Source organism: Phocoena phocoena, chromosome 4 (genome assembly GCF_963924675.1).
Source record: "Phocoena phocoena chromosome 4, mPhoPho1.1, whole genome shotgun sequence".
Classification (NCBI taxonomy): domain Eukaryota; kingdom Metazoa; phylum Chordata; class Mammalia; order Artiodactyla; family Phocoenidae; genus Phocoena; species Phocoena phocoena.
In genome coordinates this window covers 144,642,987-144,660,803 of record NC_089222.1, presented here as the reverse complement: position 1 = coordinate 144,660,803, position 17,817 = coordinate 144,642,987, and the positions used below count along the sequence as shown (strand labels likewise).

Below are 17,817 nucleotides of genomic sequence, written 5' to 3'. Positions count from 1 at the left end.
ATATATTTTGTATACGCTAAATGGTTGTTTTATTAGAGTCAAACAGACAGGAAGAAATGACCCACAGAATTTTCTATTCGTTCATGAAACAATAATTCCGTCAAAAATGGGTTCACGAACACAGAACTGCCAAGTACGAGTGAAGGCCACAGTGCCCGCAGCTGCAGCGTCCCCTCACTCGATGGGCTTCCCAGAGCACCTCCTGCACCAGACACGGATCGTGAGGTAGGAGACACAGTCCCCTGCCCCCAGAGAGCCCGCAAACCAGAACCAGAGACAAACAAGGATCTGTAAGTACAGTAACTGTCATGATGGTGAGTACAGGGTGTTATGAAAACAAAGCTGAAAGTAAATATTAAAAAGACCTAGTGCCCACTTGGCTACAGTGAGATGGCTCACAAGAACTGGAAACACAACTAAGACTATATTTGGTGATCACCACGAGTGCCCCGCGCTGGGCCAGAGCAGAAAATAGGCCACGGCAAAGCCACGTGCTTGGCTGAAGGATGGAGAAAAGAGAAGACTACCAAAAAATTAAAATTAAAAAGTAAATTTCAAAAAGTATAGCTGTCTTAGCGAAACCCAGACCTCTGAATCTTAACCCCATTCTAAGACACGTTCTTGTAACTTCTCCCTTTAAATGAATACTTACACAGCATTCCGTCCAATAAATATGAAGAAAGGGGAATGTGAGCAGAGCCTTGTTTCCTTCTTTGGGCAGCAGCTCCTCTTTGAATTGAACAAAGTTAGATTCTAGGTGAATCATCTTTGGAGCTCGGCCATAGGACCTATAAACAATTTTTAACAAGTCACTGAGAAAAATGAGAATGCTTAGCAGAAAGAAAAGGAGAAAACGACAACAACAATTTAATCACATCTATGAGTTCAGAAGTACAGATAGGGCACTAAGCCTGAACTGCAGCGATTACATATGCTATCCGAAAAGACGCTGTAACTTAGTTTAAACACAGCCCACATGGACATGTCAAGGCTCCCCATAAATCTGTCGGCTTTACTTTGCTTGCAACACCGACTTCTGGGGAAAATGGATGTTAACCTACAGTCACTATAAAAGAAGAAAAGAGTCTCCCAATTGTCAAAAGTGCTGTGTGAAGCTATCAAAGCTTTAAACTGCTCAAATACTTTTGTGACAACCCGTATTATCCAAAAAAGAGAACTGTCTGGTGAAAAAGAACAGGTTTCGTTCACATAGCATAAATAAAATAGTGGTAACCACCCTCCTCCATTTTTTCTCAACCCAAGAACAAAGGACACATAGAGCAATCCCACAAGCTACACTCATCTAATCTATGGCTATCAGAGGGTATGGGTGCTGTTTTTATTATACTTGTAAAAATAAATTATGCTACATGCATCTTTTTTCCATACCTCTATTCTTCACCTCTAGTAGTTGTATCTCTTTCAAATATCTATAGCTGGATTTTGTACTTTTTATCCAATCTAAGGAGTGTCGGTGATAAATAAGCTGAAACCAACCAAATTTAATGTGATTATGCTTGAACGTGTGGATTTTCTATTTCAGGCTATTTTTTCTGTCCTTTGAGAGATTAATCAAGTTTTCTTTTTCCATCCTTTTTCTCTGTTAGTCTGAAAGCTTAACCATCTATTTCTTTTCTGCTGTTGGTTACATTTTAATTTTTAACATGCATAAACTTACATTTCCCTCTCAAAGACTGCAGTAAACGTCTGCCTCTCCTTGAACAAGACAAAGCTAGTGCACTGCCTGCTCTCTGCTTTCCTCCAACCTGACATTTTAGATCGTTTGATTCGTAAAAGCACTGACACCACAATGTAGCACAGCACTTATGACTTGCTTGCTGGCCGCTGCTTCCTTTATCCTGTGAATTCATGGTTCATTTTCCTTTTTCTTGAGATACATTCCTTAATTATTTCACAGAGAGTAGCACAGTTTCTGATCATACATGTCTGAAAATGTTTCCCAACGATCTCCATCTGGTGGCAAGCAGCAAATATACGATGTGAAGAGCACTCTGGAGAGAACACGTGTGGTGCCATGCAGCCAGAGTGGCAGATCAGGGCCCCCGGCCATCCTGGGCCCAGCTGGCATCCTGTCTCTCCCAAGGCTCGGGGGAGGCTGAGGCAGTCTTCCCGCTTGTATGAGTACGAATAATACAGAACTCTAGATTCAGAGGTACTTGCCCTCAAGGCCCTGCTTAAATGCTATATTTTATGCTACACTTTAAATGCTGTTAGAGACTGCAAATGCGGTTTTTCTTTTCTCCCTGTTGCTTGGCGTGGCTTTCTATTCGCTTTGTTTTCATTCTGCTTGACATTCAGCGGCCCCTGCAATCTCCGAACTCACTCCTGGGAGAATTTTGACACCAGTTCTCCAAGCATCGCCTGTCCTCCACCCTCTCTATACTCTCCTTCTGAAACATCTTCTACAGGGACATTGAAACTTCTGGACTTGGCCTTCACGGCTCAGCTTTCCTTTCACGCCTCCAACTCCAGCTCTCAGCATTCAACCCCGGAGTTTCCAAGCGCAATCTCCCAACTCACTACTTTGCTTTTCAGCTACACAGCAGTTCACTGCATCAAGTTTCTGCTTCAATCTTTTCCCCCCAAGATCTAATCAATTAATTTAACATTTTATCAAAGTAATATATATACACTTTAACATGTCAAGTAGTACTAAAGAGCTTTACACACACACACACACACACACACACACACACACACACACACACACACACACACACACCACGGCAGAGGGAACGTGGCCCGGGCCTTCGAGTCACCCCTTTCTACCCCTCGCCTAGGCCCCGGGTCCTATCACCTGTCAGGGACTCGCCTGCTTCTCAGGGAGCCACCTCTGCAGACACAAGGGCTCAGCTTTCCCTCCTATTCCTCTGTCCATCCTCCTTCTCCCAAAGAGGCATCCACATCTCTGCTGCCGCCACTTCTGCCCTCCTCTGTCCTTGGACATTTCTCGTTCTCTTTTCTCATTTAGTTTTCAAGAAGGTGAAGAGATGAAGATACGTGTTAAATCTACGCAGTGCCTCTATTTCATTTTCCCCCATAACCCCCTTCCTGTCTCTTCTGTCTTTCTGAATGTTTCAGTCACGTATACTATTGGAAACCCTTTACACATTACTCCATTTCTTCAGGCATTAAACTCTTCCGTTTGCTGGACTATTTTCTCTCATTCACAGCACTGGGCCTCTTGAGACGCTGAATAATTTTTCTGTAAGAGAATTCTCCCACATTCTGTACACTCTTCATATTACATGTAGGTAATTAAATACATTCCTTGTAACACTATAATCGGGCACAAAAATTAGACTAGATTCAATAGAGAGCCCGGGTAAGTCATCTAGAATGTTAACTCTTCAAGTTAGTAGATTACAAACTGGTGATCAGAAAGGAATAACACAGCAAGAATCAGAATTACATGAACCTGAGTAACAACAGGAAATTCTTCACACACCTTGGCTAAAATCAGATTACCAGTATTAACAAGTCACAACCCAAACATTTTCTACAAATAGTATCTAATCTTACCAGAAATTAGTCTTCCAGTAAGATAATTCAAAGTCAATTACTTCCTCAGAACAAGTCATTAGAGGAACAATTACAAACAATAGGGCAAACAGGAGGATTGATCTGGTTTCCCTCCTAATTTTTTTTTATAAATTTATTTATTTTTAATTTTTATTTTTGGCTGTGTTGGGTCTTCGTTGCTGTGCGCGGGCTGTCTCTAGTTGCGGTGAGCAGGGACTACTCTTCATTGCAGTGTGCAGGCCTCTCATTGCAGTGGCTTCTCTTGTTGCAGAGCATGGGCTCTAGGTGTGTGGACTTCAATAGTTGTGGCACACAGCCTCAGCAGTTGTGGCATGCAGGCTCAGTAGTTGTGGTACGCGAGCTCTAGAGCGCAGGCTCAGTAGTTGTGGCGCACGGGCTTAGCTGCTCCGTGGCATGTGGGATCTTTCCAGGCCAGGGCTCGAGCCCGTGTCCCCTACATTGGCAGGCGGATTCTTAACCACTGTGCCACCAAGGAAGTCCCTCCTTCACAATTTTTAAGTAACATCTTTCTGTGCACTTGCTCACCCTTAAGAGAAAAGCCAGGAGCTCAGGGCAGAGAGAAGGCCTCATAAGAGAGCAGACAGAGGCAACGGCTCTAATGTGGAATCGGAGTGTGCGTCTCCTTTCCAAAATGCCATGAGGAATCAGAAGCCATCCCTACAAAAGTGGGCCTTCAGCTCAGAAGAAGTGTCCCATTTCTACCATCCTATGTCTTGTCAAGAAAATCAACACATTCCTTAGAGAAGAAGGTCCACAATTACATGGCTCCACTCAGTTTCCTGAGAACTTAGCCTTTAACTCTTACTACTTCACTTGCTCACACAAATGCCTACAAAACGAGGAGGGAGATGCAGCGAAAACCAGAGGCACCGTACCTTCTCCATTCCATCGGTTCTCTTGGAAGCTGCTGGGAGAGCGTCGGATAAATAGAGGTAAATAAATTCTGATCTCCAGCACCTACAACAGGAATAAAAATGGCATTTTAAGGTAAATATAGGAAAAATGGACTCTAAAATTTATTAATTGGTATTTTTAGGCAACTTAATAATTTAGCAGAATGACATCACAAAACAAGATTTTTTCATATCTTTAAATAAGTGGTCTCAAGAAAAGCCAGCACTCGACATGTGACCTAACTAACCCTCGCCCAGCCTCTCTGAGGTGGGTATGATTCTCCCCACGAGGAGGAGGGGGAGGGTCAGGAAAGTGGAGTCACCTGCCGGGGTCTGACAGCTAAGGAGGCGGAGCGGGCCCAGCTCCAGCCAGCCTCACCCCTGCGTCAGCTCATACCGCTGCTGCTCTCTTCATCTTGGACAAAACAGCCATGAAACTCCAGGCAGAATAGGAAACCCGGACAAGTGAACATGAGTTTCTTCACCAAAATAAGCTTGATACGCACCCAAATGCCACTAGGAGCCGAGCCATACAGTACGCTCTCTGTGCCCGTGCCCCCCAGGACACCGGACACGCCTACTCTCGCCGAGTCCACACGGGAAGTCCTGGAGGCAGACCCGACCTCACGGCCAAGAAGGGGGAGCACAAAGCTGGCTGGCTGCGGAGACCAGTAGACCAGTGAGGAACCCAGGAGTGTCTGAATTCACATGCTAAGCTCTTAATTCAGCTGTTTCATCCTAGCTTTGACGGAACTGAAAAATCCACTTAGCTCTCATAAAATGATAGCATAACCATATCGCACTTAGGCTTAAAAAGAACCTTTCAGGAGATGACTCAAATTCTTATACTCAGAGGATCCTCTAACTTTAAGCAAAACCATTTTCCACTTGCTTTTCTATTGATCTTAAAGAAATCATTGGAGATTGATGTAGGCCATTAACACATTTGCTTATTTTGCTATCATGAGCCCCCGCAAAAAACCAAAACAGGGGCTTCCCTGGTGGCGCAGTGGTTGGGAGTCCGCCTGCTGATGCAGGGGACGCGGGTTCGTGCGCTGGTCCGGGAGGGTCCCGCATGCCACGTAGCAGCTGGGCCCGTGGGCCATGGCCGCTGGGCCTGCGTGTCCGGGACCTGTGCTCTGCAACGGGAGAGGCCACAGCAGTGGAGAGGCCCGCGTACCGCAAAAAACAAACAAAACAAAACCTTCCCCAAACCACATAACACTGTCAAGTGACTGCTGAGAGGAACGGTGTTTCTGGGCAGCTGAGCTACTTATCAGAGGGGCTGTGGGGCACAGTGACTGGACACAGATGCTGGAAGGCTGACGGCCTGGTTCCCACCTAAGCTCCACCAGCTACCAGGTGAGTAAGCATGGGGAGACCACCAAGCCTTTCTGTGCCTCGGGGACCATCTGTGAAATGGGAAAATAAGAATAGCTCCCAACAGGGCTGTGGTGAGACTGAGTGAGTCAACACAAATAACTCTGAACAAGGCCTGAAACAAAGTAAAATCCTTAATGAGGGTTACTATTAATAATTTATTGTTGACATAAAAACAACTTTTATGTTTTAACTCATTTTTCATCATGTTCATTTATTCGGTAGTTGTCTTAGAAATCAAAACAAGAAAACCTTCAGTTAGCTTCAGATTCCTTATCTTTGAGTGCCAACTCCTGCTGTCTCTTTTAAAGGTTCTAAGATTAACATATAAAAATCACTACACTTTGCTAAACAGTAATTAGGGCAAACACATAGAAGCTTTCTCCTCTTTCACTTAGTTATATATATATATGTATATATATATATGGTCCTTGCAATAAAGTCTCACATAAAGGTACAGGGGGCGGAGTCAAGATGGTGCACTAGGAGGATGTGGAATTCGTGTCTCTGAACAACTAGGGCACCTACCAGGCACCAGTGGGGGACCACAGACACCTAAGGGGACAGGACGAACCCCCAACAACTGGGTAGGACGTGGGGCATGGGGGGAGTGAAGAGGGAGGAGAAGTGGAGGCAGGAGGGGACTGGGACCCCTGAGGGGCGGCTGGGGGAGGGGAAGGGATCCCACACCTAAAGGGGGAAATTGGGGGACCACTGGGAGGGCAGAGAATCAAAAGGGAGAGTGGCCAGGTTTCCCCTGCCCAGGAGCCTAATGAGATCCCGGGCCTGATCCCGTGCCTACTGAGGCCTCCTTCAGCTGCGAGGGTTCCGAGGGAATGGGAGGGAGGGAAGGGGGAGCAAAAGTAAAGGCCAGATTTCCAGGACCAGCACCCCTGAGGGGCAGCTGGGGGAGAGGAGGAGTTCCTACACCCGGCGGGACCCACCCATGCACGGTTAGGGGTCCAGCAGCAACAGGGGAGATCCCGGGGGAGATGGTGGGGAGGGGTGCGAAGGAACAGAAGGGAACGGGGCCAGCACTTTCCCTGTCCACTTAGGCACCAGGGAGCCTGTTGGGCTCCCGGGCCTAATCCTCTGCCCTCCCAGCCTCCCTCCTGCTGTGCAGAGCCCAAGCCCCGCCCCTACACTCGGAGACCCCCTCTGAGACTCCCTCCAAGGCGCTGGGACCAAGTCCCACCCACACAATCCCACTCAGGGCCCTACCTCCAGACTCCGGAGCTCCACACTCCAGAGGCCCTCCTTTCCACGTGCTGCATCTCCCCTTCCGCCCTAAGCAGAGGCTCCACCCCATGCTCAAACGTCACCCCCCAACCCGCCTAGGTCCCGCCCCACCCTAAACCCCGCCCCTGCCTAAGTTCCACCCCCACCTGAACTCCGCCCTCAGAGCCAAGGCTTCTTTTTCTTGTTGTTTTTTCCTCTTTTAGATGGGGGTCCTGTTTCACCTTGTTGATTCATTGTTGTTGATTCTTTTATTTTTCCTAATAAATCTTTTATTTTTCTAATTTTATTTTATTCTTTATACTTTGTTAGTGTTCTCTCCTTTTGTCTTGTTCACCCCCCCTTTTCTTTCTTTGTTTTTTTTCTGTTGTGGTTTTATTTTACTTTGTTGCAGTTGTTTCAATTATAGTTTTATTTTTCCTAATATATCTTTTATCTTTCCAATTTTATTTTTTTATTCTTTGATATTGTACTGCATCTTTTTTTTCTTTCTTCCTTCATTTTTTTTTTTTTTTTTTTACTGTGCCATAAAGCTTGTGAGATCTTGGTTCCCAGGCCAGAGGTCAGGCCCGAGCTCCTGTGGTGGGAGCTCTAAGTCCAAACCACTGGACTAACAGAGAAACTCAGACCCCTGGGAATATTAATTGGAGTGAGGACTCCTGGAGGTCCTCATCTCAGCACCAAGACCCAGATCTATCCAACTGCCTACAAACTCCAGTGCTTGACATCACAGTCCAAACAACCAGTAAGACAGTAATACAGCACCACCCATCAAAAAAAAAAAGACAAAAAAATGTTACAGATGAAGGAGCAAGGTAAAAACCTACAAGACCAAATAAATGAAGACGAAACAGGCAAGCTACCTAAAAAATGAATTCAAAATAATGATAGTAAAGATAATCCAAAATTTTGGAAACAGAATGGAGAAAATACAAGAAACATTTAACAAGGACCTAGAAGAACTAGAGCAAACAAACCAGTAATGAACAACACAATTACTGAAATTAAAAATACTCTAGAAGGAATCAATAACAGAATAACTGAGGTGGAAGAACGGATAAGTGAGCTGGAAGATAAAAGGGTGGAAATAACTGCCAGGGAGTAGAATAAAGAAAAAAGAATGAAAAGAATTGAAGACAGTCTCACAGACCTCGGGACAACATCAAACACACCAACATTCAAATTATAGGGGTCCCAGAAGAAGAAGAGAAAAAGAAAGGGTCTGAGAAAATATTTGAAGAGATTATAGTCGAAAACTTCCTTAACATGGGAAAGGAAATAGTCAATCAAGTCCAGGAAGCACAGAGAATACCATACAGGATAAACCCAAAGAGAAACACACCAAGACACATATTAATCAAACTATCAAAAATTAAATACAAAGAAAAAAATACTAAAAGCAGCAAGGGAAAAGCAACAAATAACATACAAGGGAATCCCTATAAGGTTAACAGCTGATCTTTCAGCAGAAACTCTGCAAGCCAGAAGGGACTGGCAGGACATACTTAACTAAAGTGATGAAAGGGAAAAGCCTACAACCAAGATTACTCTACCCAGCAAGGATCTCATTCAGAGTCGATGTAGAAATTAAAACCTTTAGAGACAAGCAAAAGATAAGGGAATTCAGCACCACCAAATCAGCTTTACAACAAATGCTAAAGGAACTTCTCTAGGCAGGAAACACAAGAGAAGGAAAAGACCCACAAAAACAAACCCAAAACAACTAAGAAAATGGTAACAGAAACATACATATTGATAATTACCTTAAATGTAAATGGATTAAATGCTCCAACAAAAAGACATAGACTGGCTGAATGAATACAAAAACAAGACCCGAATATATGCTGTCTACAAGAGACTCACTTCAGACCCAGGGACACAAACAGACTGAAAGTGAGGGGATGGAAAAACATATTCCATGCAAATGGAAATGAAAACAAAGCTGGAGTAGCAATTCTCATATCAGACAAAATGGACTTTAAAATAAAGACTATTACAAGAGACAAAGAAGGACACTACATAATGATCAAGGGATCAATCCAAGAAGATATAACAATTTTAAATATTTATGCACCCAACACAAGAGCACCTCAATACATAGGGCAAACGCTAACAGCCATAAAAGGGAAGTCGACAGTAACACAATAATAGTAGGGGACTTTAACACCCCACTTTCACCAATGGACAGATCATGCAAAATGAAAATAAATAAGGAAACACAAACTTTAAATGACACATTAAACAAGATGAACTTAATTGATATTTATAGGACATTTCATCCAAAAACAACAGAATACACTTTCTTCTCAAGTGCTCATGGAACATTCTCCAGGATAGATCATATCTTGGGTACAAATCAAGCCCTGGTAAATTTAAGAAAATTGAAATCATAACAAGTATCTTTTCTGATCACAACGCTATGAGACTAGATACCAATTACAGGAAAAAAAATGTAAAAAATACAAACAAATGGAAGCTAAACAATACTTTACTAAATAACCAAGAGATCACTGAGGAAATCAAAAAATACGTAGAAACAAATGACAGTAAAAAAACACAATGACCCAAAACCTATGGGATGCAGCAAAAGCAGTTCTAAGAGGGAAGTTTATAGCAATACAATCCTACCTCAAGAAACAAGAAAAATCTCAAATAAGCAACCTAACCTTATATCTAAAGCAATTAGCGAGAGAACAAAAAAAAACCCCAAGGAGGGAAGAAGGAAAGAAAAGAAAGAAGGAAAGAAGGAAAGAAATCATAAAGATTAGATCAGAAATAAATGAAAAAGAAATAAAGGAAACAATAGCAAAGATCAATAAAACTAAAAGCTGGTTCCTTGAGAAGATAAACAAAATTGATAAACCATTAGCCAGAGGCATCAAGAAAAAAAAGGGAGAAGACTCAAATCAACAGAATTAGAAATGAAAAAGAAATAACAATTGACACTGCAGAAATACAAAGGATCATGAGAGATTACTACAAGCAACTATATGCCAATAAAATGGATAACCTGGGAGAAATGGACAAATTCTTAGAAAAGCACAACCTTCCTAGACTGAACCAGGAAGAAATAGAAAATATAAACAGACCAATCACAAGCACTGAAATTGAATCTGTGATTAAAAATCTTCCAACAAACAAAAGCCCAGGACCAGATGGCTTCACAAGCGAATTCTATCAATCATTTACAAAAGAGCTAACACCTATCCTTCTCAAGCTCTTCCAAAATACAGCAGAGGGAGGAACACTCCCAAATTCATTCTACGAGGCCACCATCACCCTGATACCAAAACCAGACAAATATGTCACAAAAAAAGATATCTCTGATGAACACAGATGCAAAAATCTTCAACAAAATACTAGCAAACAGAATCCAACAGCACATTAAAAGGATCATACATCATGATCAAGTGGGGTTTATCCCAGGAATGCAAGGATCCTTCAATATACACAAACCAATCCATGTGATACACCATATTAACAAACTGAAGGGAAAAAAATCATATGAAAATCTCAATAGATGCAGAAAAAGCTTCTGACAAAATTCAACACCCATTTATGATAAAAACTCTCCAGAAAGTAGGCATAGAGGGAACTTACCTCAACATAATAAAGGCCATATATGACAAACCCACAGCCAATATCGTTCTCAATGGTGAAAAACTGAAACCATTTCCTCTAATATCAGGAACAAGACAAGGTTGTCCAGTCTCACCACTATTATTCAACATAGTTTTGGAAGTTTTAGCCACAGCAATCAGAGAAGAAAAAGAAATAAAGGGAATCCAAATCGGAAAAGAAAAAGTAAAGCTGTCACTGTTTGCAGATGATGTGATACTACACACAGAGAATCCTAAAGATGCTACCAGAAAACTACTAGAACTAATCAATGAATTTGGTAAAGTAGCAGGATACGACATTAATGCACAGAAATCTCTTGCATTCCTATACACTAATGATGAAAAATCTGAAAGAGAAATTAAGGAAACACTCCCATTTACCACCGCAACAAAAAAGAATAAAATGCCTAGGAATAAACCTACCTAAGGAGACAAAATACCTGTATGCAGGAAACTATAAGACACTGATGAAAGAAATTAAAGATGATACAAACAGATGGAGAGGTATACCATGTTCTTGAATTGGAAGAATCAACATTGTGGAAATGACTATACTACCTAAAGCAATCTACAGATTCAATGCAATCCCTATCAAACTACCAATGGCATTTTTCACAGAACTAGAACAAAAAAATTTCACAACTTGTATGGAAACACAAAAGACCCCAAATAGCCAAAGCAATCTCGAGAAAGAAAAACAGAGTTGGAGGAATCAGGCTCCCAGACTTCAGACTATACTACAAAGCTACAGTAATCAAGACAGTATGGTACTGGCACAAAAACAGAAATATAGATCAATGGAAAAGGATAGAAAGCCCAGAGACAAACCCACACACACAGACACCTAATTTATGACAAAGGAGGCAAGAACATACAATGGAGAAAAGACAGCCTCTTCAATAAAGTGGTGCTGGGAAAACTGGACAGCTACATGTAAAAGAATGAAATTAGATCACTTCCAAATACCGTACACAAAAATAAACTCAAAATGGATTAAAGACCTAAATGTAAGCCCAGACACTATCAAACTCTTAGAGGAAAACATAGGCAGAGCACTCTATGACATAAATCACAGCAAGATCCTTCTGACCCACCTCCTAGAGAAATGGAAATAAAAACAAAAATAAACAAATGGGACCTAATGAAACTTAAAAGCTTTTGCACAGCAAAGGAAACCATAAACGAGACGAAAAGACAACCCTCAGAATGGGAGAAAATATTTGCAAACGAAGCAACTGACAAAGGATTAATCTCCAAAATACACAAGCAGCTCGTGCAGCTCAACATCCAAAAAACAAACAACCCAATTCAAAAATGGGCAGAAGACCTAAATAGACATTTCTCCAAAGAAGATATACAGATTGCCAACAAACACATGAAAGGATGCTCAACATCACTAATCATTAGAGAAATGCAAATCAAAACTACAATGAGGTATCACCTCACACCGGTCAGAATGGCCATCATCAAAAAATCTACAAACAATAAATGCTGGAGAGGGTGTGGAGAAAAGGGAACCCTCTTGCACTGTTGGTGGGAATGTAAATTGATACAGCCACTATGGAGAACAGTATGGAGGTTCCTTAAAAAACTGAAAATAGAACTACCATACGACCCAGCAATCCCACTACTGGGCATATACCCTGAGAAAACCATAATTCAAAAAGTCACGTACCACAGTGTTCACTGCAGCTCTAATTTACAGTAGCCAAGACATGGAAGCAACCTAAGTGTCCATCAACAGATAACTGGATAAAGAAGATGTGGCATATATATACAATGGAATATTACTCAGCCATAGAAAAGAATGAAAATGAGTTATTTGTAGTGAGGTGGATGGACCTAGAGACTGTCATACAGAGTGAAGTAAGTCAGAAAGAGAAAAACAAATACCGTATGCTAACACATATATATGGAATCTAAAAAAAAAAAAAAAAAAGGTCCTGATGAACCTAGGGGCAGGACAGGAATAAAGATGCAGACGTAGAGAATGGACTTGAGAATACGGGGAGGGGGAAGGGTAAGCTGGGACAAAGTGAGACAGTAGTATTGACATATATACACTACCAAATGTAAAACAGATAGCTAGTGGGAAGCAGCTCAGCTCGGTGCTCTGTGATCACCTAGAGGGGTGGGACAGGGAGGGTGGGAGGGAGATGCAAGAGGGAGGGGATATGGAGATATATGTATACGTATAGCTGATTCACTTTGTTATACAGCAGAAACTAACACAAGGTTGTAAAGCAATTATACTCGGATAAAGATGTTAAGGGAAAAAAGAAAAGAAAAGAAGAGAAAAACCTATGTACAGAGTAAACAAATGAAGTGCCTCTTACACACCCACTCCCAAGTGTCCCCCACAGGAAATCCTGTTATACGATATAAAACTTATAAAACTTATCTAAGTGGAGACTATAAAGTAAAAATTTTTCTTATATTCAATCATAAAATAAATCTTTAATCTGTGTCCTAAATTTAATTTTAAAAGATTATAGGTCAATTAGCACATCTGTCAAGGGCAAAGACGTCATCTGACAATAACTGGGGACTTAACAAGTGACCATTCGATCTCAGTGCCTGTTAGGAGCTAAACCACGTCCCTGCAAAATTCATGTTGAAATCCTAACCCCCAGTACCTCTGAATGTGCCTGTATTTGCAGATAAGGTCTTGAAAAGATGACTACGTTAGAATGAGGGGTTTAGAATGGGCCCTGATCCAATCTGATTGAAATCCTTATAAGAGAAAATGTGGATACACAGACTCTGGGGTGGGAAAAGACCGCATGAGGACACAGCAAGAAGAAGGCTGGCCACCTCCAAGCCAAGGAGGGAGGCCTCAGAAGCCAACCTTGTCGACACTTTGATCTGGACTTCCAGCCGCCAGAACTGTGAGAAAACAAGTTTCTGTTGTTTAAGCCACCTAGTCTGCGGTATTTTGTTATGGCAGCCCTAGCCAACTGATACAGCACCCCTGATTTACATTTGAAGGTCAAATTCTTCTCACCCATTGAAATTCTACACTGATTGAACATGAAGAAAAGCCTCCATGATTTTCTCAGAATATATAGCTATTATTAATGATAATACTCCTAAGTCTTTATATTGAGTATTATGCAAAATAGAGATGTCTTTGAAAATGAGCTATAGAGAGCCAGAGCTCTAAAAGAGAGGGACAGGAAAGAGCTTAGGTGTAAAACCCCGAAAGAATTAAATCTAGGCTTATGTGATAGGTAATTAAATTAACAGTGTATACTTTGTAGCTCCCCAAAATAGCCCAACCACTTAGCAGAAAAGCCATTCGAGTTCTGAGGTCTGAATTGTAAGAGCCACTTTGTTTTGATCCCATGGGCAACAGGGGCATGAGAAAACCCAATAAGGATTCAGTTGTTAAAAAACAGCTACTAGAAGCAAAAATGAGGCTTAAGATTGATGTGTTCAGAGAACCCTGTTCAGAAAATTGCTGTGTTTATTTTTCTTACTCAAGAGGCCTATTAAAAGAGTCAACTCAGACTATTTATTTCAACAACTAAGATTTCTTTCTTTCTTTTTTTTTTTTTTTTTTTTGGTGAGAGAGGGGAGACATCAAAATAATTTGTAAAGGTAATTCAAACCACAATCCCATTAATATTGGGCTGGCCAAAAAGTTCCTTCAGTTTTTAAGTAAAAATAAAATACATTTTTCATTTTCACCAAGAACTTACTGAACAACGTTTTCACTGTTTTGTCCCACTACCTCTGCCATTTTTCAGGCAACTTCATAATTCCATCTTTCCAAAGATTTTTATCGTTTTGTTTTGTTTTGTTTTGTTTTTGCGGTACGCGGACCTCTCATTGTTGTGGCCTCTCCCGTTGCGGAGCTCAGGCTCTGGACGCGCAGGCTCAGCGGCCATGGCTCACGGGCCCAGCCGCTCCGCGGCATGTGGGATCTTCCCGGACTGGGGCACAAACCCGCGTCCCCTGCATCAGCAGGCGGACTCTCAACCACTGCGCCACCAGGGAAGCCCCAAAACTTTTTATCTTTTTGAGCAAAGAACTGTTCCAGGTGCCTTTTACAGTCTTCCAGGGAATGGAAATTTTTTCCATTAAGAGAATTTTGTAAAGACCGAAATAAATGGAAATCTGAAGGTGCAATGTCTGGTGAATATGACGGATGAATCAGAACTTCCCAGCCAAGCTGTAACCGTTTTTGCCTGATCATCAAAGAAACATGTGGTTTTGTGTTATCCTGATGGAAGATTATGTGATTTTCTGTTGACTAATTCTGGATGCTTTTCATCGAGTGCTGCTTTCAGCTGGTCTAACGGGGAGCAGTATTTGTTGGACTTAATTGTTTGGTTTTCCGGAAGGAGCTCTTAAGAGAGGACTTCCTTCCAACCCCACCATATACACAACATCACCTTCTTTGGATGAAGACCGGTCTTTGGTGTGGTTGGTGGTGGTTCATTTCGCTTGTCCCGTGATCTCTTCCATTCCACATTATTGTACAGTGTCTACTTTCCATAGTCCATCACAACTTGTTTTAAAAACGGAATGTTCTCGTTATGTTTCGGTAGAGAATCACATGCAGAAATATGGTCGAGGATTTTTTCGCCTATGTGGAACCCAAACATCAAAGCGATTCACATAACCAAACTGGTGCAAATGCTTTTCGATGCTTGATTTGGATATTTTGAGTATGTCGGCTATCTCCTGCACGGTATAACGTTGATTGTTTCTCAATTATTGTTTCGATTTGGTCACTATCAACTTCAACTGGTCTACCCAACCGTGGAGCAGCATCCAGTGAGAAATCTCCAGCACGAAACTTCGCAAACCACTTTTGGCATTTCGATCAGTCACGGCACCTTCTCCATACACTGCACAAATCTTTTTTTGTGTTTTCAGTTGCGTTTTTACCTTTCTTGAAATAATCTAAAATAATATGCCGAAAATGCTGTTTTTCTTCCACCTTCAATATTAAAATGACTACACAAAAATTCACCAATTTTGGTAAGTTTTTTTTTTTTAATGCATGCTGATAATGACAGCTGTCAATACAATCGTACAAAATTGTTTCAAATGAAGTTAAAGACAACTAAGCACTACCAGATCCATCTTATGGAAAAAAAACGGAACGAACCTTTCAGCCAACCCAATATAAATCTCTCTCTCCCTGTGTGTGTGTGTGTGTGTCTCGTCACTCACTTGGGGACACGTGGACAGGAGGATGGGGCAAGTCAGGGTACCCACAGGCGGCTCCAGGGGCGCTTGCGGACCATCAGCACCGGCGCGTGGCAGCACCCAGGCAGGAGCAATGACTGACGACAGGCAGAGGGGCCACTCAAACGTAAAGGGAAACATCAGGGGACAGTGGCCTTGCTCTGCAGAGGGGCGCAGGCACTCCGTCTGGATGGTGCCCAGGCTTGCTGGCACCTGACCCCAGGCTGGGCCTAAGCCCAAAGGCTGAGGAGAACCCAGCTCAGACGCTCCCCAAGAAAGGGGGGCAGAGCCCCGGGTTTCTGATTATCTGAACCTGTTTTCTTACTTACGCCAGTTGTGATTAGATTTGCTGTTCCATGCAGTCAGATGACTGATGCAGACCTTCGCTATTTCCTGAATTATGACTGCATGCTCTGAGATTTTTAGAAGTATATATTCACGTATTAATCATGTAATTTTAAACTTTGTTAAAAGCAGATAAGAACTAATTAAACACGGGGCGGGGGGGAGAATTCAGAAAGATGATTTCAGTGACTTAAGCATAAATGGATCATATTTCAACAAACTCAGCTTAACATTTTCTTAAAATTTTTAAAACAGAAGGACAATCATAAAGTAGTTAACTTTTACCAAAGTAAAAAGACACTAACACGTGTCCAAAGAAACAGAAATAACTACAGATAAAGATGTATCATTCAGATTTTATTTATTTGTTTATTTTTGGCCACGCTGTGTGGCTTGTGGGGTCTTAGCTCCCCGACCAGGGATTGAACCCGGGCCACAGCAGTGAAAGCGCCGAGTCCTAACCACTGGACCACCAGGGAATTCCCTCATTTGGATTTCAGATGACCAACACTAAAACAGTAAAAAGATGGCTACTTTTGAAACAACTCTAATTTTCAAAGAAGTCGATTATAACTAAAAATAGAAACGTGTAGGCTAGACAGTCTTTCAGACCCAAGATGCTATCACTAAGATGAGAGTCTAAGCAAAGCTGAGTAACAGGCCCAGACAGACCCGTGAGGATGCGGCAGACCCACCTCGGCCGGCCGTGGCCAGGGCCAGTCACAAACTGTCAGTCACACGTCATCTGTTGCACCCTTCACCATCCTAAAGAGCAATGAAAACTTTCAATCATTTTACGCACAAAACTTTTATTTTAGGGTCCACTAGAACTGCAAATCCACAAAGTTACTTAGTGTCAAAGCATTTTTAAAATTCAGATTTTCAATTCTTAACACTCAATTGCAACCAGAACAGAATCAGTCTTACGTTGATACTTAAAGAGCAGAGAACTGAGTCCACAGTCCTGCTCTGTGTGAAAATGCCTCCCGCAGATAAACAAGCAGTGAATGCTTCATCCTCCTGAAAATCTACATCCAAACCAAACCGTGCAAAGTGGTTCTATTAGCAGGAGGAGATTACAGAGGGGCTCACAGTCTGCATCTCAGGAATGTGCGATGTCTAAAGTAGACTAAAATAAAGGCACATAATCTCTTAATCTAGAAGAAAAATGTTTGTATCTATGTTCAAAAAGCCATACATGCGTTGTTGCTAATGTTCCTATAATGTTTATGTAATAATTTTTAAAAGATTTTAGCACTTGGTTATGACATAAGATTGAATTTGGCACTAAACAGTCTGCAGAAAAAGTAGCGTAAGTTACCAAATGCGGTTTGAATGCTCCAGAGCTGCCAATTATGCCTCGGGGAAAACTGAAAAAAGCCACCTCTCATTTGGGAAGGACACAGGGTTTCCATACTTATAGAATCATTACTTCCAATGCTTCTCTCCCAGACACATGTTACGGGCAGCTGGAAATCTACGTAACTGGCCTACTCCCTGGGGCCTGGGAACATGTTACATTACATGGCGAAGGAGAATTAAGGCTGCAGGTGGATTAAGGCTGCTAGTCAGCTGACCTT

General features: G+C 42.0%; 1 protein-coding gene across 1 annotated transcript in view; it reads right to left on the bottom strand.

The window, feature by feature from the left end:
• TRAPPC10 (trafficking protein particle complex subunit 10) overlaps positions 1–17,817 on the bottom strand; it is an 88,613-nt gene that overhangs the window by 55,702 nt on the left and 15,094 nt on the right. Inside the window, exons 2-3 of the mRNA XM_065876295.1 lie at positions 4,440–4,521; positions 653–788 (exon numbers count right to left, since the gene is read on the bottom strand). Of these exons, the coding sequence (XP_065732367.1) occupies positions 653–788; positions 4,440–4,521 (218 nt within the window). The remainder of the gene's footprint in view (positions 1–652; positions 789–4,439; positions 4,522–17,817) is intronic.